This window comes from Erithacus rubecula (genome assembly GCF_903797595.1).
Source record: "Erithacus rubecula genome assembly, chromosome: 11".
NCBI lineage: Eukaryota > Metazoa > Chordata > Aves > Passeriformes > Muscicapidae > Erithacus > Erithacus rubecula.
This window is the reverse complement of record NC_136663.1, coordinates 6,756,722-6,779,789: the sequence shown is the minus strand read 5'-3', so window position 1 is coordinate 6,779,789 and position 23,068 is coordinate 6,756,722. Positions and strand designations below refer to the sequence as shown.

Sequence of the window (23,068 nt, the reverse complement as noted above, 5' to 3'; positions counted from 1 at the left end):
AGAGTCAATTTAGTAAAGCATATTTTTTCACTAGAATCTGAACTTCAAATATTACCATTAAATTAGGTGCTACAAGTCTGTAATCAAGTCAGTTTAAGTGCTAAAATCCTCACAAATTATTATGCAGCAACAATATATCCAATTTCATAATAATTCTGATACATATAGTTTTAAAAGATTAATCACTTTCTACTTAAATGGATAAATCAAATATTGTACTGGCATCTAAATATTTTTTGCAAAGTTATCATTAGGTTCCCTTTTCCCAACTTCTCAAGTTTTAGCAGTATTACATACCAACAAGATTTCTGGGAACTTGAATAAAATCCTCCACAAATTCCAAGTAACTTCTGGCCTTTTTTACTGCATCAGCAGTCTGGAAATAAATTTAAAAAATGGAATTTATTTGTGAATACAGCATGTTAGAAACAAAACCTTGTAGCAACAGCTGCCAGTCTTCCAAATAAACTTATTTTCAAAAAGAGATTTATAAAGACAAGATTAATCTAGTTTTGAACTAAATCGCAAAGGAATAATTGAGTGAAATACCCAGAGACAAAATTCTGTATAAAAGCAAAGCATCAGTAAAGAATAAAACATTTTTTTCATGTTATTTCAAGATGTTCTGAGATATCCAAATGGACGTGCCCTGGAAGTTTTCAAAGGCCAGGTTGGATGGGGCTTTGTGCAAACTCTGCAAGTGATTTTACAACCAGGGCACTCTCTTTCCAGAATGCTGGTTTCTGGCCACAGCTGATCTACAATGCTCTTTCCAAGATAGGACAGTGGCTCTGGTTACTGGGGAGAACTCCTGTAAATGCTTTCTTGCAGTTTTATTTTAAATGGCAGAAATTAACTGAGTTAATTAAGATGCTGAAAAAAGAAACAAAGCTTCAAATTAGCAACAGAAATGTAGAACTAAGGAAAAATATCAGCATCTAGTTGGTAACAACAGCTTAACAGCACAATTTCCACTTTACACTAACACCTCAGCCCTTTCATGTGTGCAATATGTGAAATGAGAGTACCACCAGCCCCTGCACCTTTTAATAAAATCAGGCAAATCCTAGAAGAAAATGTATAAACCTCTACTTCTGGCAGAGGTCAAAATGATGGCAAAAGAAACATGGATCAAAATGGATTTCAAGATAATGAAAGCAGTGATCAAGCACAAGAAACAGATGAACAGGAAGCCACTGAGAGGAGCAGAGGTTATGGGCATTTGCAGGGCAAGGGCTCAAATGATACAACTTAACAGACACTAGCAATTCTTCATCCTCAATGAATTCTACAAAGAGACACAATTAAGCAAAGAGTTCCTGCCTCAGGTATGTTTATCAACTCTTATCCAAATAAGGATGATGGAACAGTGAATGCATTTACAGATGCAGAATCAGGACAATCAAATATACAACTGCCAGAGCTGCAGCTCTCCAGTGCACCCATAAAAGCCTCTCTACAATTTGTCATGAGTATTCAGGATTTTCACGTGAGTGCAACCTGTGTAACTCACACCCCAACATGAGTGAGCACACAAAGCTGACTCAGACAAGGCATTCTCAGCTCCTCATAGTAGAACATGGATTAAAGACCTCAAAGGATTCCAGTCACTAGCAACTACCTTTGTTAACTCTGAATTATAGCCTACACATCCACTGATGCTTTCATTACTTCACACAGTAGCACAAACAACCAAGACACATCCATGCTACCAAAGAGTATAATAGAAAAATTAAATGCAGAGTATTTTCCCAAACTCAGCATTATACCTACCAGTGTTAAGAATTGCACAAGAATTGACTTCAATTCCATTTAGACAGTAATGAAAGTCTAAGAGGAATTTTTCTATTTCTGATACAGCTCTACCTCTCTGGGAAGCACAAGTTTCAGTAAGTAGTCCAAACTACACTGTCCAAGCTCTGAAGTTCAATTCAAAGGCTGTGACCTGTACAGGCATCACCATCAGAAGTTCAGACAACCAGGAAAAGGTCTTAAAACCAAAATGGCCTTGACTAGACAGGAATAAATGCATAAACAGCATGCCATACATTTTAGATTCCTTCTATCAGTAGAGCTTTCCAATATTCTTTAAAACTTATCTTCATGTTTCTTCCCACAAAGAGTCTGGCCCTGGGCAGTGAACTTTTATTTGTATGCAAAACATCAGTTATGTGAAACCTTCAGACCGTGACTGCTATGTCAACAACACTGGTTCACTACTCCCACACATCTCAGCCTGAAATTGTCTGCCTGTGCATTCAGCCATTAGGGCCTGGCTGGTTGCCCACTGCAGCTGATGAGAGGCAAAAAGAATAGCCAAGTGTAGCCAGATGCTGAAACCCTTATCATGTGGAATAGTTAAGCTGCCTGGCATTTTTAGAAGCACTTATCACTTCTATGAAGGACACGGCTGGATGTGCCTGAAGGGATTTTTATTTAGGGGGCATCTGGCATTTATAATCACTGCTGTGCACCTCTGTAAGAGGCTGGTGACAGTCATAACCTTTCCACAAGTTCCAGCACCACACAATTCACATGAAGGAGATCAAAACTAGAATACACTGGACATTCCACTGCATTTGAACTTGTCCGATTCTTCCTCAGGAACGGAGATGTAATTTACTGGCAGTAGGAGATCAAAGAAGGATCTGTTGCCAATCTGATACCCGGGAAATATTTAAGGACACAATTCCAGAGATACTGCAAAGTATGGAAGTTTGACCTCTCCACAGAATCAATTTCATCTGAACCTTTGATCACAACTGGGTTCTACTCCTGACATAGATGGAGCAGAATTCAAGACCTCAGATTCCTGAAACAGGAGACCACCATAGATTTTCAGAAGTGTTAACATCAGAGACTCAGTGGCACCTGTAGAGTTAGGGACAGGGAATAAAAACCCTCAAAATATTTTCTGGCAGGGCCCTGGTGACAGTGGCATTTTTTGTCACTAGCCTTCTGCTTCCTGAATGAATCTTTGTTTTGGCCCAAGGACCAGCAACATTTCAAGGCAGCTGTGAGATTCAGAAGAGTCACACAAATGGAATCAACTTGGAGCAAATCATTATTTTGCCAAAGCCAGCATTAAATTGCCAAAATCTAAGAGTTAGAAGCAGTAAATACAGGCTTTAACATACCTGTCTAGGTTCTATGCAGCAAAACATACACAAAAGGTGGGGGGGGGGAGGGGGAAGGATAGGTTCTGGAGGAGAAAAGAAAGTCAAACAAACCCAGATCAAAATAGCAGGAAATGATACTTCTCTCAGATTGACCAAGGATATACAAGCAAAATGGAGTGGTTAGGACAGAACACACCTGATGGAGGTCACCACTGCAACAAAGGCTTGTATTTCAAATACACGCAGTAGAAGCTGCCACAGCGTCAACACACACAAAGACACTCACACAAAAACTCGGGAGTTTTTGTTCTTAATTCTGGGTACAGCTCTCATCACTCTAAAAGCAGACAGAGTAAAATGCTCCAAAGATTCATATAAAGTTCCCCCTTACCTCTCCATAGATTCTGAAAGTACCAGTGTCCTCCTCAAGTTCAATGGTTGTAACTCCCGGTACCTTTCTGGCTTGTTGTATGTTACTGCCATGTGTTCCTATAGCAAGTCCCATTAAATCTTCTCTGACTACAAACTCCTCATGAAATGCTGCAGCAAGCTGCTTTGTGCACTGAAGGGAAAACAAAGGTAGACTCATCCACATGCACTTACTGTAATGCAGTGCACTGAGCTCAGTTTCAAGCAACAAGAGCCACATGCTGTGGCTTTACCTCCAAGTGTTTTGTAGCTTCCTCGTTTCTCGACATCAGCATGAGTTTGGTGCGAATGCTGCGCAGGTGCATGTCACTCAGGATGTTCACTCTCTTCACTGTTGCTTCACTGGCAGACTGCAGGAGAGAGGGAACCTAAGTTTTAGCTTTGTAAGCAAATACACATTTAAAGAATAAATCAGGAACCTATTTAAACTAAGTCATGTTTATGACTTAATGTCCAGAAGTTATATGAACACTGTTCTTCCTCAAAACAAAGCATGAGAAATTCAGCACCACCAACTATTTGTTCAAACTCACAGCTTATTTTTACATTATAGACTTTGCTGCTGAATTACACAGTAACCCCTTCCCCTTGATGTTGCCCAAACAAATCTTTCTACCATATACATACTTGTCACTATGTGTGATAATAAGAGAGCTAAGGAAATAATCAAGGACAACACAATCCTGCAGAATAAGGTTCAAGTGGCTAATATTGAGTAAATGGAGTTACAAAGAAAAACTGAAGCTGGGACAACCCTATGTACTAGGAAAAGCACCACAGAAGCATCAGTGAACATCTTCCTTCACAGAAGGAAGTGAACAGTTCCTTAATGGCTACACTGAACTAGTTCAGTTCTCCACGTGGAAACCCAGCTGTGAGTCGAATTGCACAGTGTAACACAGACTCCAGAGTGGAGTGAGATGATTTACCTCTGAACCATCTGCTAAAATCAGTGAAATGGAACTCAGCTGACAATGACAAAAGTCATACAAGCAGTGAGAAAAGCTGCTCCTAAATTTAGGTTGTATGCACTGGAGGCCTTACCCTCAGAGATTAAACACATCTACTTACATTAAATCTCTCACAATTTACATAGCTTGACAAGTTAAACCATTTTCCATACACACGCACAGCTGGCCATGTATTTCCTATAAATAATATACTGGGAATCCATGCAACATTTACAGAGAAGCAATTACTTACCAGTATTATTAGTTGAGCAGTTTCAGCATGATAAAAAATTCTACATGCTCCCACAGCTTTCTTGAAATCTTTATGTGCATTTTCATTAGCACACCTAAGGAGACAAAATGATTGTTATTTCAATAAGCTGCATCAAAACTGAACACGCAATAACATGATGAGACCCACGAACATTCAGATTATGGCAAGGGCTGCTCAGAAACAGGGAAGTTCCCATTCTCAACACTGTTCCTGTTTCTCTGTGGCTTCATGACATCATGGTTATCTGGGAAGCCTCAGTAACAGGCTCACTATGAAGTGAATCACCTGTACAGGCACAAAGTTCCCACCTGAGAACTTGCCTTCTGTCCCAACCCCCAAAGCTCAGCAGAGGTCCCAGTCAGCAGTTTCTAAATGACCTACTGCAGCTGTAGACACCTTTAAGGTTCTTCACAGACCTGTAAATCAGCCTCTACAACAGGAGCCAAGTGGGCATTTCTCCCCCTTCCACAAATTAAAAGCCTTTCTGAAGTGTGCAGAGCTACTCACGCATCTCTCAGGTCTTCAGGAACATCCACTGTGCACTTGAAGAAGGTGTTCTTTTTGACAGTTTTGTTCTGATTCACAGGTCGGAGTCGCTCATAAGTGACAATTTCATTGTAAGTGGCATCACAAGCAGCGTATTCAATGACGTAAAACTGGGAAAGAGTTTTTTAAAAAATAATAACTTCAGTAAGGAACAATAAAGACACAGTAACACTATCAGCATCAGCAAGGGAGCACAAAATATGAATATATAAACAAAACCCTAAAACAATGGCACATTTCTACACAAATGAGCCTGGACATATTTCAGCACCCCTGTGCTCCCTTCACTGAAGTCAGGGCACCATTATCAGGATTGCCTCATTGATTTTTTTCATGCCCATCTCTCTTTCAAACATTTTCATTAGTTCAGTTCAAGTTCCAAAACCCAACATATTTACTGGAGCTTTAATTCTAAAAAATATCAACGACAATAATTCCTCACAAAAATATCTACTCTATCTATATCAACACTAAAACAAACAAGGCAAACCCACTGATTTAATGAGCAAACTACCTGGGAATCATGTAAGATCAAAATCAATACAAAAACTCAATCTTTTAGACACACACTGCCAGATTTAGGAAGGCAAGAGAACTAAGAAGATTTAAGTTACCAATAACCTACTCCTACGCCTCCACCCAACCCATGCAAGTTTCAAGGAGCTTGTGTGCACAGCCTGCCTCTGTGTTAGGGATGCAGCCTTCTCCTCCCCTCCCTTCCACCTGGGTGCAGTTTAGGGGTGCAGCATTCACCTCTTCCCCTCAAAATTGGGATCTGTTTGTCTCAACATAATTTGCTCAAGTATCCAGAAAAAGGAAATAACTCTAGTAATAACACATTTTTTGCTAATTTCAAGTTTTAAGTTTATTTTAAGTATCATCCAAATTATACAAAGTTGCTTTGAAATGTTTCAATCTATCATTATTACCCTAAGTAACAATAAGGAACAATGATCACTGATGTACCACTAAATTAAAGAGATCTATCACTACATGCTCTAAAAACTATGATAGTTAAAGATAATTCTGGATATCAGAACATTCACAAAGAAAAAAATCCTTGCGCTGTGAACACAGTTGGTTGTGAATTTAGTATTAACTCTACAGGAAAAAAATCTAAATATAGAACTACATTAAAAACTGTACAAAGAAGCCAACATGAACTGTAAGGTTCTTTGCAGGGAAAATTCCCTAAAACAACTGATTTGACAATCCTACACTATATATTTAGGATGAAAAACTTCCTTTATTCCCTGTAAAAACTAGGAAGTTAAGAATTGGTAAAAAATTTTACTTCTATGATGTTTTCTGAAAATAAGCAGCACAGCAAGTTAACTGATACCAAAATTTCAAATTTCTGTGATATTTAAGAAAATCCTATTAGCTACAAATGACAAGCTATCATTTAAAGCAGTTGTCTCCTTTTATCTTGATTTCTTAATGAACTGTTCATTCACAAGGGTCAACATACAGAATCTTCCTCTGGTAGGTGTTTACTACCACCTTGCCCTTACAGAGTTCAAAAAAAGCTGGTATTTGTTGACAGTTTTTAAACAATATTAGAAACTGGATAATTATTTTTCCTCAATATGGTTTCCTTTGGTTTTAGAAATGTGATACAGCAGAAGAATTGAAGTACAGGACTCTTTCCACTATGAAGTTCAATTTTCTGGCTGTCATTTCACAAAATAAAACTTCAATGAGTCTGGGTCAAACACTGTCACAGCCCTATACACATAAGTGTCTGAATCTGCAAGTTACCTGGCAGCTGCAAACAACCTTTTATTTATGGTAAAATAAAAACTTGACATAGGTAAAAACAAAACAAGCAGTGTCCTTTCCCTACTCAGTGAAAACATACACAAAAACCAACCCACAGCAGACTTAATTTACAAACTATAAACAGGATTTAACCACAGGTGCTTCACTTTATTTTCAGCACAAAGTTCAATCCACAAAACAGGTTTGTCAGAAATCCAGTCCTTGTTCATGCCTTCAGCCCTTCAAGCAATTAAACTGCCGATAAGGGAAGTCACTTGCTCAGCTCTGAGGGCATGACCCTCTGCTGTGCAATGCAGCAAAGGTCATTCCAAAGCTGTCACAACTTGTAACTCTCTTTTGTCATGTTTTTGTATTTGTAGTATTTTATTCAGTTTTTGGTTTTTTGTGACAAAGAACGTCTATTTACTGTATTGAATATGAAATGAGTAAGTTTTAAAATAATTTACCTCTCCTTTCATCATTCGAACTTTTGCCAGCCACCAGCCACAAGGTTCTTGGTCATTTGCCCTAGAATAAACCTGGAAATGAAAGGAGTAAGAACCAGCAAAAGCACATACAAACATCATTCACTTATCTGCATGTATAATGAAGAGAGAACAACACACCTTTTCTAATTTTCATTAAAATGGAACAGTATTCTACTCCCATCCTTCTTGCACTACAAGGACTGTGAACAGACTTCCTTTGCATAAATTACTGACAATTCAATGGAGATTTTTAAAGCAAGATAAAACTTTGGCTAAACACTCCTTCAGGGGCAATTCCTCAGTAAATTCAAACATTGTCTTCAAACAGGAATCCACAGAGAGGACTAACTCCACAATCCAGATTTCTGTTTTGTCCTTGGCTTACTTGATAAACCAAGGACTACTGAAACAAACCAAATCATCACATGACTACTTACTCCATATTAAACAACATTACCAAGTTAATGCATGATCAGATATAGAATAGAGAACTACTCAAACCCAGCTTTCTCATCCTTAAGTTTAATTTGCTCCTTATACACTTCTGGTGGGCCAAAGTCATTTGCATGCAGACTGAATGAGTTTTACAGTAGCATGAAAAAACCCTTTACATATAAACTCTACCAAAGGCAATGTATTTCAAATAAAGGAATAGATAACCCAGCACCTATGCTATTTTTTTAAAATTAGATTAGTTGCCCAAAAATATGACAGTATCTTCAGGAAAGGAAACTCACTATTTCAATGTTAAGGACAAATACAGAAAAACTCCCAGAAGTTAAACTGAATCACTCATGATACTAAAATGAGCAGGGAACAGAATACACATATTTTGATTTCTAGATTTAATACATCACTCCTATTAACATTCTCTCTCTCTGTAGAACACCATTTTTCACAAAATTTCATACCAGACATTTCATCTGGGTTAAAACTCTTGTTATTGGCGGAGTTTTATTACATCTTCATATCAAAGATTTCCAACACTTTACACTCCAGGTCAAAAAAGAAAACTGCCTACATTTTGTGTCAGAATTAAAACCTTCTCAGCTATTTTAAGATTTTGAAAAAATTTCCACTGGCAGTTTTGTGGGAAAACTGAAATGTCACAGCTTCACTGAAATTCTAATAAACCCAAGTATAGAGACATGCTCCATTTTAAACCTTCACTCTGGTAATGCCCTTACACCCTTCACCACTGCCTGGAATGGACAAGCAGTTCCAGGCCAGGACAGCTCACGAGCATTCACTCACCTCCACCTCATCTCCTTCACCAATTTCTTTCTTGATATCAGGGGGTGGTGGTAACCTGACTTCATTGAAGGGCACCTGGCGCTCTGGTTGCCAACTGGAAGTTGAAGAAGCACCACACATTAATTCTCAAACTTTCCTATTGTTTTCTTCGTTTCAATTTTGGAATTCTGAGTTTTAATGAAACTCATTCTTTGCATATAATGAGGTCTGTTTCCTTATTGCTAGAAAGCTTATTGCTTGTAAGCAGAGGAACAACATAATTATGACAAGACAAAAGAAATATCTGGGAAGATATTTAACTATAACATTTTTCAAATTAACTGAAAAATGTAACTAACGGCTTTCATAAAACCCCAGTGAAAGATATTATGTGATGTAGTAAACATGCCTACTGCTCAAGTCATGGAATATACAGATTTAAGTTCAGCTTTGCAGTCCACTATGGGGTTCATCCATTTCACCACTTCTTATTTAACATTTCAACTCCTTACCACCAAAGCTTTATGTCTTTCAGGAAAATATGACTCCAATCTTCAACAAAATTTTCCACCTGCAAACTTGTTGATGTTCCCCAGTAACAGATGCAGATCAAAACATATTTTTATATCTGCTTATCAATACCAATTATTTCTAGGCATACAAAATAAAGGTTTACCTTCTTGTACAACAAGGCTATTTTTTTTACTATGGTTGGCTGTACAAAAGTATTTTATTTGTAGAAGTGTATGTTTCCAGTGCATTTTATCAAGACTACTGGAGTAATTATATCCACTGTGTTCTCCTCAAATTCCTTCTACTTCTACTTTGTGAATGTCCTAGAATGCCATCAGCTGTTCCTCATGTTTAGTCAGAAATCCAACTGAAGATTCTACAAAGGTTGAAATAAAACCAGGGGAAAGACCCTTCCAAAAAAACACATTAAGAGTATCTGAATGACTTTTAATGGTATCTGTCAAAGCATTGCAACTCCATCCTTTCTGCCCATCTGATTCACATTAGACACCAATAGAGTCAGAATCAATCAACTTGGAATAGTCAGGATTATTGCAAGCCATTTGCTTTGCTGACTTCTAATCACCTGCAGACCTGTTCTGCATTAGTAGAACAAGCCTGAGCATAAGGAGCAAAGGGCACTTCTGCAACTTCCTAGATGAGAAGATGGATGCATTTACATGTCTGCTCTGAAATGACAGCTTACACTCAAGTACCTCACTTAATAAAGATGTTATGTATCACACAGTTTTAATCTAGACATTGTAATAAAATTTTATTTTAATTATAGTTTGAAAAACAATAAAAATGCATGAAGATTATTGCTGAGGTTCTGGAACACAACTAAATAACAAGGAAGCTGGTGAAGAGTCTGGGGCATAGATCTGATGAGGAGCAGGTGAGAGAGCTGGGGGGGGGATCAGCCTGGAGAAAAGGAGTCTCAGAGTGACCTGAGAAGAAAAGGTGTCAAGCTGCACCAGGTGGTTTAGATTGGTAGTATAGGAAAATTTTCTTCAGTAAAAGGGGTGTCAGACATTGGAATGGGCTGCCCAGGGAGGTGGTGGAATCTCCATTCCCAGAGGTGTTCCAAGGGCACAAGGATGTGGCACTTGGATAGTAGTGAACACCCTGGTGCAGGGCTAACAGCTGGACTTGATCTCAGAGATCAAGTGTCAGCCTTTCCAGCCTTGAGGATTCTAGGACATGGAAAGCTTTTGTTTAGGTTGGAAGGTATTTTAGCCACAAAATGTTAATTAAATCCCATTCTATTTCTGAGAAATGATGAAGGGGGCTGACAAAAAAAAAAAATCAGTTGCAATTAAATTGCCCTTGTTGCAAATATAACAGGTTACTAATCTCATGGTTTGGGTTTTTCCTTCCCCTCCCTGCCAGTGGAGGAAGTGCACAGTGGAAAAGTGCACAGAAGGCTCAGCTCTCAGAATATGAATCCAAGTTTTGGTGGCAAAAAATTTTATGGCTGGAGCATCTCACTGCTGAAATGCAAACCAAGATGTTTTAAAAAAAAATACTTGTGATGGGACACTAACTACCTACTAAGACAGTCTGACAGAACTGATACCTAAGCTACAGGGCACAAATCACAAAAAAGAGAGGTTCTTGCTTCTTGTAACACAGAAGCCTCTCCTTCAATACAGATGTTTCAAACTCCAGTGAGCCTCCATGAAACGTACCTCAAGTTCCAATTTTCCATCTAACAGTAATAAAAGTTTTCAGGTCCAGAAGCTTCTGCATTCTTTCCTTTTCTCCTTACCCTCAGAAAACATCTCTTAAAAGAATTAAGACTACCTGCCCAAAGACTGAGTGTTGCTATGGCCACAAAAATCATCACTAGCAGGCTGTGCTGATACACTTAACTTCGGGAACCTCACAACAGCTGTAGATAAAGATTGGCTAACAATAGCAGAAAATGCAAAGTGACAGTTTAGATTGCCTATTGTGGGGCAGATGTGTGTATTTGTTAGTGATAATCACTATCACAACACTGATGCCCTCAGCACAGGACACTCTTGCCAGTTTTGGTTCCACTGAAGCCCTTATGAATTTAACTCCATAAAAAGCATACGAATTGATCAGATTTACGTCACAGAATAATCTGACTGTGTACACACTTCCTGATCAGATCTATTTTTAGTCAACAGAACACTCTACATATGCTGCAGCCCATCCTTTTTGAAACATGGCTGCTGCTGCCAGACTTTCTTTAGAACACATGGATGATATGGGTACTAAACACTGGAAATGCATTTGCCAACAATTCAACTCCCGCTGTGAACCCCTGGTACTTCCTCTAGCTTACTTGGTTTCTGACATCAAAGTATATATTTTTTCAATGTAAAGAGAAGCAATTACCTTTCTTCAGAAAGTAATATGGATGTTGAAGATGAAACTCATTATTTGTCACATCTTCTTAGACCATGGATAGAATGAAGAGCTTAATTATTTTTTTTTTTTGGTTGGTGGGTTTTGGGGTAGGGGTATGAAAACCTGAGAGGCAGTAATAGGTTCCATAACCACCTAAGCGTTAGTATAAATTATGGTTGCCATCTTATCTTCTAACTGTCTTCATAAAAGGACTAGAAAGCATAGATTAGAAAAGAACAAACACTGGGTTTTGCAGGGTAAACCCCAGGATTACTTATGTCCCCCTCCGAGGGTTTCTTTTTACACACGTGTATATACAGACACACACACCTGGGATTATGTCAGCAGAATTATAAATACTGCTCAGAAAGACACACTGCACACTCCCTAGCATTACCTTTATTACCCAGCAATCTTTCTTCAAGAAAGGCTCAAAGACTAATGTACAGGTTAGAGCTGGCAAAGGTTATAACAATTTTCACATCAAAAGGTGACATTTTATAGGAACTCCACCTAGTAACTGGAAGGGAAACAGGAAAGAGGATGCAACTCAGAGTATTTAGAATTAGCACTGGAATCTCCCAGGTAATCCACAGTGTTATCAGTCAGAATGCTGAACAACAGGTACTCATTTGTATTTTACCAACCCATGGATTATCCTCAGCTTGCCACTACAAGCTCCCAGCAGCACTGCTATGTTTATATATTAAATGAAATGGGCCTCATGGATAATTATTTTTCAAGATTTGCTAACAGGTTTGCACTCTTTTTCACTCAAAAATAATAGGTCTTTTGACTGGATATATATGTACATTTCTTTTCCTAAGAGCTAAAAGAAAAAAATTGCCATCAGGATATTTTTACTTTTCTCTGGTAGAGAATACTAATCAGCATTCCACAAAGTAGACATAGAATTGCTTGTTTGAGTACTTTGGTGTTTTCCATCTTTTCCTGCTTTTGTGTAAGAGTATCAAGCCTGTGCCACTGATTCCTATTTAATTAAATTTGGCTGTCACATCTATGGGCATCACTAAAGATACCAAAGAATGTACAGCACTGTGTAACTGATGAACTGAATTCTGATACAGATTCAAGCAGGCAGCTCATGGAAGCTGAACAGAATAGTAAGCCTGGACTTCTAGAACTATATCTAATGAAATCTGCTTTCTCTTAAAGGCAAAACAATTAAACAAAAAAACCCAGCAAAACCACAAAACTGAAATAACCTAATACTTAAATAATTGTTTTAAAAATAGAATACTTACTTGTTTTCAAATACAACTGTGAGGGAGTCCTCATGAACATCTTTGATAAATCCCTAAAACAAAAAACATTTCTGTTACAAAAATGCATGTGAAATCAAAAAGGCAGCAACTTTAATAGAGCCTGAACCTGAGCCAAGACCACCACTAACACTGAGGTTCCAATTTCAGAAAGCTCCAAGACACACTCCCACTCTTTGCACGAGGTTGCTGATATTCTTAGCTGGCTATTCCAAGAGGTGCAGAGCACAGGCACTGCTCCCAAGGGCTGCTCAAATCTGACCAGCTCATTTACAACTCAACTCACTGTCAAGAGTCTCCTACCCTGCCCAAAGGTGCACACAGCTGTTTTACAGGAACAAAATGAGAGAGATCCAGGCAAGGGCAGTTATTCCAACAGCTGTGCACAGCACTATTTGCTTCACTGGTGTTCCTCCCAACACAAATTGAAGCCTAAACAAGTGTCCCCCCCCAACAGTCCAGCAGCCAGTTTCAATCACATTTGGCAGTAGAGGCTGCCACACAGCCAGTTATGGTATCATCTTTCAGGTACTAAATTGGGGACTAGATGAGGCCAAATGCCTGTAGGACCTCCCAGGAAAACAAAGAGAATACAGTATTTCATGGATTTTTTGGTGCTTTGTACATTTAGGGAACATTTATTATACCCAAAATTTAAAGACAAGATCAATCTCATAGAGTTATACCCAAGTATTCATGCAGAAATTAAGCTCCTACATTTATTGGTTAAGGAGGGTAGGCATGCTGAAAAAAAAAATTTTAAAAACCCCCAAAAAACCACTACTCCTGCCTTTACTCCAGCTTGGTACTTGCCCAAGCAGAGGTGGCCAAGGAGGACCCTGCTCTTTTAAAGGAGTAAGAAAGCTGCACAGCTATGTTAAGAGAAAGAAGTTCCAGGAAATCTGCTGAATGGATTATACCCATTTAAGAAACTGCCAACTGAGGAGGACGAAGAACATACCAGCTGTGCAAGGAGCAACCAGCCCACTGAGGTATTATGTGTCAACTCAGGGAAAGATAAATTTTGACACAGTCGATCTCCCCATGTAATGACAGACAGTAAAGGAGCCCACACTGACAGCTGGCTGCAAAGGGTCTATAAAAACAAATCTTATTTTACCTGGGCTCACACTCGGCCAATGCTCTGACAGCATTTGCTCAAAACCTGCTTTTCTGCTCCCTGAGCTTCCCTCAAACCCACCTACCAGTAACACAAAAGACTGACTCTAGCAAAAAGCACACTGGTAACCCTCAACAAAGCAGGTCACCAGAAATCATCTTGTTGAACCACCTAGTGTGCCCCTAATAAAATAAACCCCCTCAAAGACCATGCTGTCACTGCAAGAGAAGACAGGCAAATTTTCTTTGAAAGGTAAGCAAGTGAAACATTTGAGAGTAAAATATACCCAGAATCAGGGACTTTCAGTTTCAAGGAAACTGGATGGGAGTATAAAGTGAGGTCTGTTTAAAGATGCAGAACATATAAAATTTTACTGCCTAAAGATTAGTAAGCCAGCAACAGAGATAAAGCAGAACTTCTACCAAATTTATGCTATCAGCAGTTCCCTTAAACATACCCCAGTACAGGGACAAATTAACATAGCATACAGTGCAGGAAATAGGAGCTTCTCTACTGCAATTCATTCAAATTCTACACACGTACAAAACACTGAAGTTACAGCACTGAGAATCAACTTTATGCAGCCCAGCATTCTGCTACATGACAATGTACCAAAAGACAGCAGTATTTACAGGGAGAGATTAACTCCCTATTAGAGACAGCCATTTATTTATCTGCATTCCAAGAGTCTGTGACTCAATACTAGTCTCTGCCTCATTACAGCTGAACCTGGCTTTCTACTCCTGTTGTGCTATCACAGTACTCAATGTGTTTCTAAGGTAAGCCTATAGTAGCTAAAAATTATTCTGCAGAACTGAATTCAGTTCTTTCCTTTGCTGAAAAACCACAACTTCAGAATCAAGAGATTCCAATTCAGGTACCATAAAACATTTGATTAACATTCAGAACTCAATGCTCTGTAGAGTTAACAAAGTCAGGAATCCACTGACTACACATTCCATTAATAAGACAAAAGAAGTGCAAAAAAAGGAATCCAACTGCACTGGCTTTTGAGGATTTAAGACAATTAGCCCATTACCATTACCAGGTGAAGTGTGGGTTTCTGTGTAAGGTACAGACAGGTTTAACAGCCATAACCATAAGGTCCCACTGAAGAATGCCAAAGCTGAAGTGGAACAGTAATGCAGAGACACAGCTCTCAGCAGACCAACAGCTGACACTGCACAAACGTCAGCTGCATAAACAGAACACGGGGCAATTTTTAATAAAATCTAAAGTACAAATTCCAACAAAGAGTCTGTGCATTTTACAATGCCATGTGGGTTTCAGGAACTCTTTCTCAGAAGGAAGTCTTTCAGTTCAAAGTGTGCACACAACTCTTCCCTCCCACAGGAGAATGTAATGCAGACTCACTGCTGGCAGACACGTAGGCAGCAGCTGCCTTGGAATTACCTGCACTGCTTTTTCACTTGGTGTTCCAAATTCTTTCACTCCCTAGTATAATACAGCATAACACCTATCAAGTATGCACTTCAGGTCACAAATGTATATAAGTATAAAATAAAATTACGTAACTATTAAATAATTTTATTGTTGTGAGGCCTGAAAAGAGTCTGATTAGAGTCTAACTGTATCCAATTACTTCTGACTATTATCAATTTCTCCACAGCTGTGGGGATGAGATCACATTTACAGCAACTGAAGCACAGCAGTCTATGAGGTATTATGGACTGTATGGTCCATTTGCAATAAAACTAGAAATAATGAGAATTCAATATGGCTTTTAAATAGTTTTCTAAGAAATTATTTCATTACTGTCAAGAAGGATGTCAAAAGTATCATTAGAACATTTTCTGAAAGCAAAACTTCCTGCGTATGACTATCTTCAACTCCACCCATACACATTATCACAGCTGCCACTTACAACTTCCAGATAAAACCACAAAGAGATTTCATGCAGGTCAGGATTTAGAGATTTAGTGTAGTTTTTAAAGAAGTCTTCATAGAGCCTATGATAATTAAATTTAAAAAAAGGTTTTACAAAAAAACGTATGACATTAGGGTATTTTGGTACTTCACAACACAAAACAGACTTTATAGTAAATCCTATAAAGTCACTAGGATTTCTCCAGAAGAGGTGTGATGAACATAAACCAGGAAACTAAACAACCTGGTTTTCAATGAGGGAGTTTTGAACGAGTTCTTTATTTGTGAGGAAACCTATATAAATAGATTTGCACTAGTCATGCCTGATACTGTATCAAAAACATTCTCTACTAAATTAAGTAATGATCCATCACCTTAACTTCTGCTCTAATGAACAATGTACTCCATTACTGAATTTAATTTAGCAGCATTGCCTAAGATGGGTAATGCCAGTTTCTAAGTTTGAAGAGTTCTGTGTTCCTAACACACCATCATGCCATGTACCTCAGGTGACAAGGCAGAGCTAACAGGAAACCATCAAAGACATCATCAATAAACACAGTGACATCAAAAAGTGAGGCACTGCAGTATCAGCAAGCGAGCTTACACATAACCTTTATGTGTGTTTTATACCACACACAGATCTGCACAGGGCAGGAGGGGAAGGAAAACTGACATGACTTCACGTTTCCAGAGCTCTGACTGAGCCTGTCCAGATATGAGTGTCAGTCACTGCGTTTGTGCTGTGAGCTGGACCCCTGGCAGTCCATGTATGCCCTGGCTGGAGCAGCCCTGCTCAGCAGGAGCAGGGGACTGTACTGTACTACGGGCTATTAATGTCCTGCTGGCTCCACAGGCTCCTGGGCTCAGCCTGTCTCTGCCACTCACTTGGCAGGAGCCGCCTCCCAACACCAGCACATGCAGAGGGACAGGCTGGGAGACCCAGGGACTCTAACCTGGGGCTGGACACGGTGTGCAGGAAACTCTCAGCCAATCATCTGCACCAAAATCATTGCAGCTGAGACTTCCTAATTTCCTAACAGACACACACACACTCTCTTTCCCTTTTACCTGGGTTTTGCTCATGGATTTAGGATTAGGATCTGCTGATAACATAAACGGATCAAGACTTACTGAAGTGCCCTTACAGTGAACTGTATGTCTGTGTATGCACATATGCACACAGACAACTTTCTTTATTTTTAAATCCAATTCCAGGCAAATTACTAAAAATCTATAAAACAAGTAGATGCAATCCAAGTTCCCTCCACATCCTACTGTCTGTAGTTTATCTGACCCCCAAGTAGAATGATCCAATCTAAAAATGAGGTGCTGTTAGTTTAGCTGCAAACTTTCTTGCCAGGGACAGCCACTGTGTTGGCCTTTGAGTTACACATACCTGCACACTAAAACTACATTAATATCACCTTACCCACTTCTGAGCCAATTTCAAACAGCAAACACTTTGGCATCTGGTACCACAGACTGTTTTTGAACCACTGACATAAAGGTCAAGCAGCCTATATCCAATTACCAAGCCTTTCACTCCTTTTCAGATGCAAGAACCCTTGGTATTTCTAACTAACACTGAAACACAACTGTTTGTGTAACAAACACACGAAATAATTATTGCTGAAGGATATATCTCATGCTGAGCTTCCAAAGGAAAAAGAAAGAAAATAAAGCAAAGGAAACTTGTAAATAATCAAACCCCTTGATAAGAAAGACTGAACTTCGTATTATTTTCATTATAAGTGATTAGCTGCACTGGTTTATACAAGGAACTGATAAAAGCAAGCAGCTGTGGCCTACTGCAAACCACAAACACTACAAGTTGGTATCAGGAAAAAAAAAATATCCTGAACTATCACACCAGTTCTAGCAAGTAGTTTAAATTATGACATTACTGCTTACTTCCATCCACCACCACAACTACGTGTAAATTCAAGAGTTGTTCTGACAGTCGTGCAAGAGCCTCAGCACTGAATTTGGCCTTACTCATGTCTCAATGACTCATTTCTACAATGGTTTCTTCATATGCATCCTCCAAAAGGGCAAAACTTCTGGAAAACACCCTCCACTGATCATGCACCTCAGCAACCAATAACCATTCCCTCTGGCATCTCCCTTCTTTTGGCCTAACAGGCTCAAGCAAACAGCTCACCAACAGTAAGAGTAACTACAGCTACTTCTTGCAAGGCTCTACACAACTTTCAACTGATCAGGAACAACTTTAAAATGTCTAAAATTTCCCACCCATACAGATGAAGGGATAGATGTAATAAAAAAAATGCTGACAACTACAACACAGTTAAAATCTTTAAAGAAAAAAACAAAGGCCATTCCAGTTACTGTTTCCTGGTGAAGTAATTGGGTAAGAACAGTGTGTGAGCTACACTCCTAATGACAAATATTTTAATAACCATCAAGCTAAAAACCACTCAGAGCAACTCAAGTTGTTTACAAAGCCACTAATTAAAAATTGTAAGAAAAATTTTTTAAAAATTGCATTTTTATTGCTGCATAAATCTTCACTCCCACAGAGTTGCTCATCAAGCTTTGGCTCTACATGTGGAGAAATTGTGTGTACTTGTCATTCATAATTTTTTCCCCTTAGCAGTATTTTGGCTTGTGTCTGTCTTGAGGCCAATGCCAACTCCTGCTACCAGCATTTTGCTTAGTCCTGTTACCAGAAAACTGCACCTCTTGGAAGAGGAACAGGCCAACAAGGAAACACTTCAGAACCTGCAAATTAAGGGTTGAGCTCCATTTTAATTCATGAGAGTTTTTTTTCCCTTGCATAATCTGAACAGCTACTACTGTAGAACTTAAAGAACACAAGGACCTGCAGCACAGCAGAGCCCATTTTCCAGCACAGCTAAGTCTCTGCAAGGAAGAACACTCTGCATCTTCCAGAGTTGTTCAAAGGCCACTGAAAGACTCAGTCAAAAGAGCTGATCTGATGTTCAATTCATGTACTTTGGCCTTACTGTAAGGCCCAACCTTTTTCTCAGGGAAGCTCATATGGGAAATCATGAATAATGTGCATCACTGGGGCTCTTAATCTGCATACAAGTGAGCACATAAAGGCTGATGGAAATACTGAGTAAAACTGAAGTTTTTGTCTGTTCTTCCAAGACCCCCACAGCTGGCAGGTCCAGAGGCAATGGCACAAATGGGAATATGGGAATTTCTGTGTGAATGCCAGGAAATTCTTTTTTTTCTTTTACTGTGAGAATGACTGAGCAGAGAAGCACAGGTTGTTTGGGAGGTTGCAGTTTCCATCCTCAGAGACACTCTGGACATGGGCAACTGGCTCTAGGTGGCCCCACGTGAGCAGAGGTGTGCAGCAGATGAACTCCCACAGTCTCTGCCAGCCTCAGCCAAGTGTGAATCTGTGAATTAATTCATCAACCTAATGACACACTGAACCATCATCCTGAAAACACTGCAGCAGGCCAAGACAAGGTTGGGAGTATTCAGCTTTGACTCTCTTCAACACATTCAGAAAGTAAAGAAATCCAGGTAATTTTGACCATTCTATACATTAAAAAGTCTATTCTAATGTCCCAAAGACAAAAAACATTCCTGCCATCTAGTCTACACCTAGAAAGCACCAACTTTTATACTCTCAGGACACCCTCACTGCACCTTTAATATATACAAATTCATAACCAGTAGTCTCAGCAACCCTGTCTGTTCTCTCCTATTCCTTACCACAAACCCCTCTCATTTTTCAGCAGTCCATGACCATTTCAAGCTCCATCAATGCCATCTGCTCTCCAAAGACAAATGGGTACTCAAAATTATGATATATGCAAAGTCTTCTAAGCTGCAGGAAGTGGTTAAAATACTGGTTTTGCTGTGTAATAGCTGAGAACTCAGCATAAAATATATAGTAAATGCTGTTCAGTTCTCCAGATTATATTACTTCTTTAAAGCACATGGAAAAAAGAGAAACCACAATTAGTTTGGTGATTTAGATATACAAGTTAAAAATTAGATAATAATATGTTTTCTAATTTTTTTTTTAATTACCTTGGGATTTACCACAACTGCCCACTGACACATGAAAACTCAAAATGCTTTTCATGATGCATGAATTTAAATAAGGAATATTAATTTCACCATACTAATTCATTGTAACCATAGTGTATACACATCACATATGTTCTTCCTGCACTTAGGAAACTGAAGAGCAATTATTACAGGAACTAAAGAAAAAGTAGCATTTATCATGGTCATACCTCTAGTAAGTACTGAGTAACTCACTATAATGCTCCTACAGATTTAACCACTACATTTGTTCCATTGAAGCTAAGTGCAGATCATAGTAACAATTCATTAAAAGAAAATCTCTATTGTTTCCATAATTATTTTGGTTTTTATCTCTGTTGGCATAGCAGGATCTTTCTGATCTCATTTACCTGGGGTTATGCAGTGCTAATTAATCCAAATTCAGACTCTTCTAAAGGCAAACCTCAAATCTCATCCTATCTTACAAATTCTACTTTTTCTCTTCAGAAAACTTTTGCCATCTTCCATAGAGTGTCACACAGCTTAGAAAAGATGAGCTTCTTGTCATTCTCTTGCAATGATCAATGCTACTGGTGCCCAAAATAGGACACTTCCTAAAAGAGACTGACACACCTCTTTGCTTTAGGTCACTTTAAACAGTAAGTGACCTAGGAGTGTTACCTAGTTCCAAAATAAATGCAAAACCTCTGCCTTCCTCAAGAGTAAGACTCACAAAATGGAGTCAGTGACACACACACTTCACTGCATTTAGCTCACAACCTTTTAGAATTGTGTTTGTTTGAATTATTTGGTTTGGGTCTTTTTTTTATAGGGGATGTGTGTTTTTTCCTCCTTCCCATTAACAGTGGATTACTCTGAGTTGGGGCTTTGATCATTGTGCATCTAATCATTCTAACCTCCCTTCATTCACCATGAAGATGCCACCACTGAACTTAATCCCCACTTCATTGATCTCAAAGCCATTATGCCACTTTTAATTAAAACTTCTGCTTTTTTGAGTCACTGCTCACAGGGCTAAAACACATGATGGTGCTAATCCAAGGCTGATAATTCTCACTGATTTAGGAGGAGATGTCATCCTTGCAGATTTTAAATTAGGCTTATTGTAGCAAATGCTAAGCACACAGATCCCTCCAGTCCAAAAATTCAGCACACCTCATACTCCCATATTCCTCTTAAGCAGAAGAGCAACTGATCCATCTTTTGGAAAGTTGTCCAAGATGACAAGGTATAAAATGGACAGCTAAGAAGAGTGTTTCCAAATTTTGGGCTTCTTAATGCGCAGGGGGAAAAAAAAAAATCAATTCTATTTAGGAGCACACTGTTCTAGATGCAAATGATTCTGACGTGTGTTTCTGTGTGACACTTCAGGTTCAACAAAAAAATTACCCATTGTATAAAATTTATTATCTGCTCATTTTGGTAAAAAATTCAGAGGGCTCCCTACTAGGGATGCAGTTTATCCCACTGCATTCTTTCCTCATAAGGGTATCTCCCATTTGTCTTGGCCAGTTGAAAGAACTAACTCCTGAAGTCAGCTGGTTACAATCCCTTACACCCAACTGCCTCCACATACTGTACAGTCACCACACGATTCCCAAGCCAAATCCACAGCTGCACGCAGGAAATTCTGGAGGGGGGAGGGGGAATCCAAAGGGCCAGCCCCACACCAAGGGCAGTATTGCCTGTGCAATGCCACCCTGTGCATGTGCTTAGGCACAATAGCTAAAGAGAGTCCCGAGATTAAATCCTCCCAGAACACAGCCACGCTGCATGCTCACAATACTGGCTGGCATCAGCCCTTCTGGAGAGGAAGACAGGAGCCTACTGCCATAAAAAGAGCTGGGATTCTTAAACATCTGAAGCCAGGCTTAGGGGAAAATGACTGACAGGCAACAGCTGAGAGTATTCTGCATTGATCCTGTACCATCCTGACATTCCAGGGAGGGTGATGGTGAAGGAAGATTTCTGAAGGCATAAATAAACTCGAAATATTTTTTAAATTACTTGAAGTATTTTAAAATCGTTATTATCGCCCCGTTCATCCCATTCCACCCAAAAGCCTCTGCATCTTCCAACACCAATCCCGCACACGCCCACCCACCCCTCCCAAAATGAAGGCTCAGGGAATCCCCGCGCCGCGCATCTGCTGCCCCGGCCCCGGCAGCGCTCTGCCTTCCCCACACACGAACCTCCCCTGCGCGCAGCCCTCAGCAGCCTCGTCACCGCCGCCCCCCCGCCGCCGCCGCCCCGCTCCGCTCCATCCCCGCCGCCCCCGGGCCCGCAGCCCCCGCACCCGGCACCTTCCCCGCTCACCGTCCCCTCCCCCGCCGCCCTTCGGCCCCGGCCCCGCCGGGCGCGGAGCCGCCCGCGCCGCCCCCGCCGCCGGTACCTTGTAGAAGGCCCCGTTGGAGCCGCGCACTTCCACCGTCAGCTCCTCCATGTTGGGGCCGCAAAGGACGCCGGGACGAGCTTCTAGAAACTGTCACCGCGGGGGGAGAGCGCGGCGCCCGCCCCTCCGCCCGCCGGGCCGCGCCTCCGGCCCCTCCTGCTGCTCCGGGCGGGCGGCACCGCCGGAGCGGAGCGGAGCGCGGCGGGGCGGGGCGGGGCGGGCGCTGCGGGGAGGGTCCCGCGGCCGGCGGAGCGGGGCGGTCCCTGCGGGACGCGCTCCCGGGAAGGGCTCCCCGCCGTTATCTCCCCGCCCGCCGGCGCGGGGCTGAGGGGGGAGCGCGGGGCGCGGCCGCGTGAGGGGGCGGCGGGCGCTGCGTGCGGAGACAATGCGGTGCGGGCTCGGTGCGGGGCGGGCCGCGCTTTGCGATGGACGCCGCTCAAAGGCCGCGCCCCAGGGAGCCCGCGGCTGGTGAGATGGTGCCCGGCCCCCGGCGCCCGGCCCGGCTTTGTCCCTCACGGCGCGCCCTGCCCCGCCCTGCTCACACCCCGCCGGGGCTGCCCTGCCTGCCTCCCCCGCTGCTGCCGACAGGAACAATAAAAAATGAAAAATGCCTGTGCTGTGCTGGCCCTCACAACACACTGGGACGCGAAATT

General features: G+C 40.7%; 1 protein-coding gene across 4 annotated transcripts in view; it reads right to left on the bottom strand.

The window, feature by feature from the left end:
• Positions 1-22,698, bottom strand: part of FXR1 (FMR1 autosomal homolog 1) — a 33,499-nt gene extending 10,801 nt beyond the window's left edge. Inside the window, exons 1-9 of one of the 4 annotated variants that reach the window (XM_079314867.1) lie at positions 22,416-22,698; positions 12,961-13,013; positions 8,822-8,915; positions 7,547-7,618; positions 5,280-5,428; positions 4,752-4,845; positions 3,782-3,898; positions 3,511-3,681; positions 298-376 (exon numbers count right to left, since the gene is read on the bottom strand). In XM_079314867.1, the coding sequence (XP_079170993.1) occupies positions 298-376; positions 3,511-3,681; positions 3,782-3,898; positions 4,752-4,845; positions 5,280-5,428; positions 7,547-7,618; positions 8,822-8,915; positions 12,961-13,013; positions 22,416-22,466 (880 nt within the window). In that variant the 5' untranslated portion in view covers positions 22,467-22,698. Of the gene's footprint in view, positions 1-297; positions 377-3,510; positions 3,682-3,781; positions 3,899-4,751; positions 4,846-5,279; positions 5,429-7,546; positions 7,619-8,821; positions 8,916-12,092; positions 12,112-12,960; positions 13,014-22,415 lie in introns of those variants that run through there. The other 3 variants (XM_079314868.1, XM_079314869.1, XM_079314870.1) reach the window with 3 other exon arrangements.
• Between the last annotated feature and the right edge of the window lie 370 nt (positions 22,699-23,068).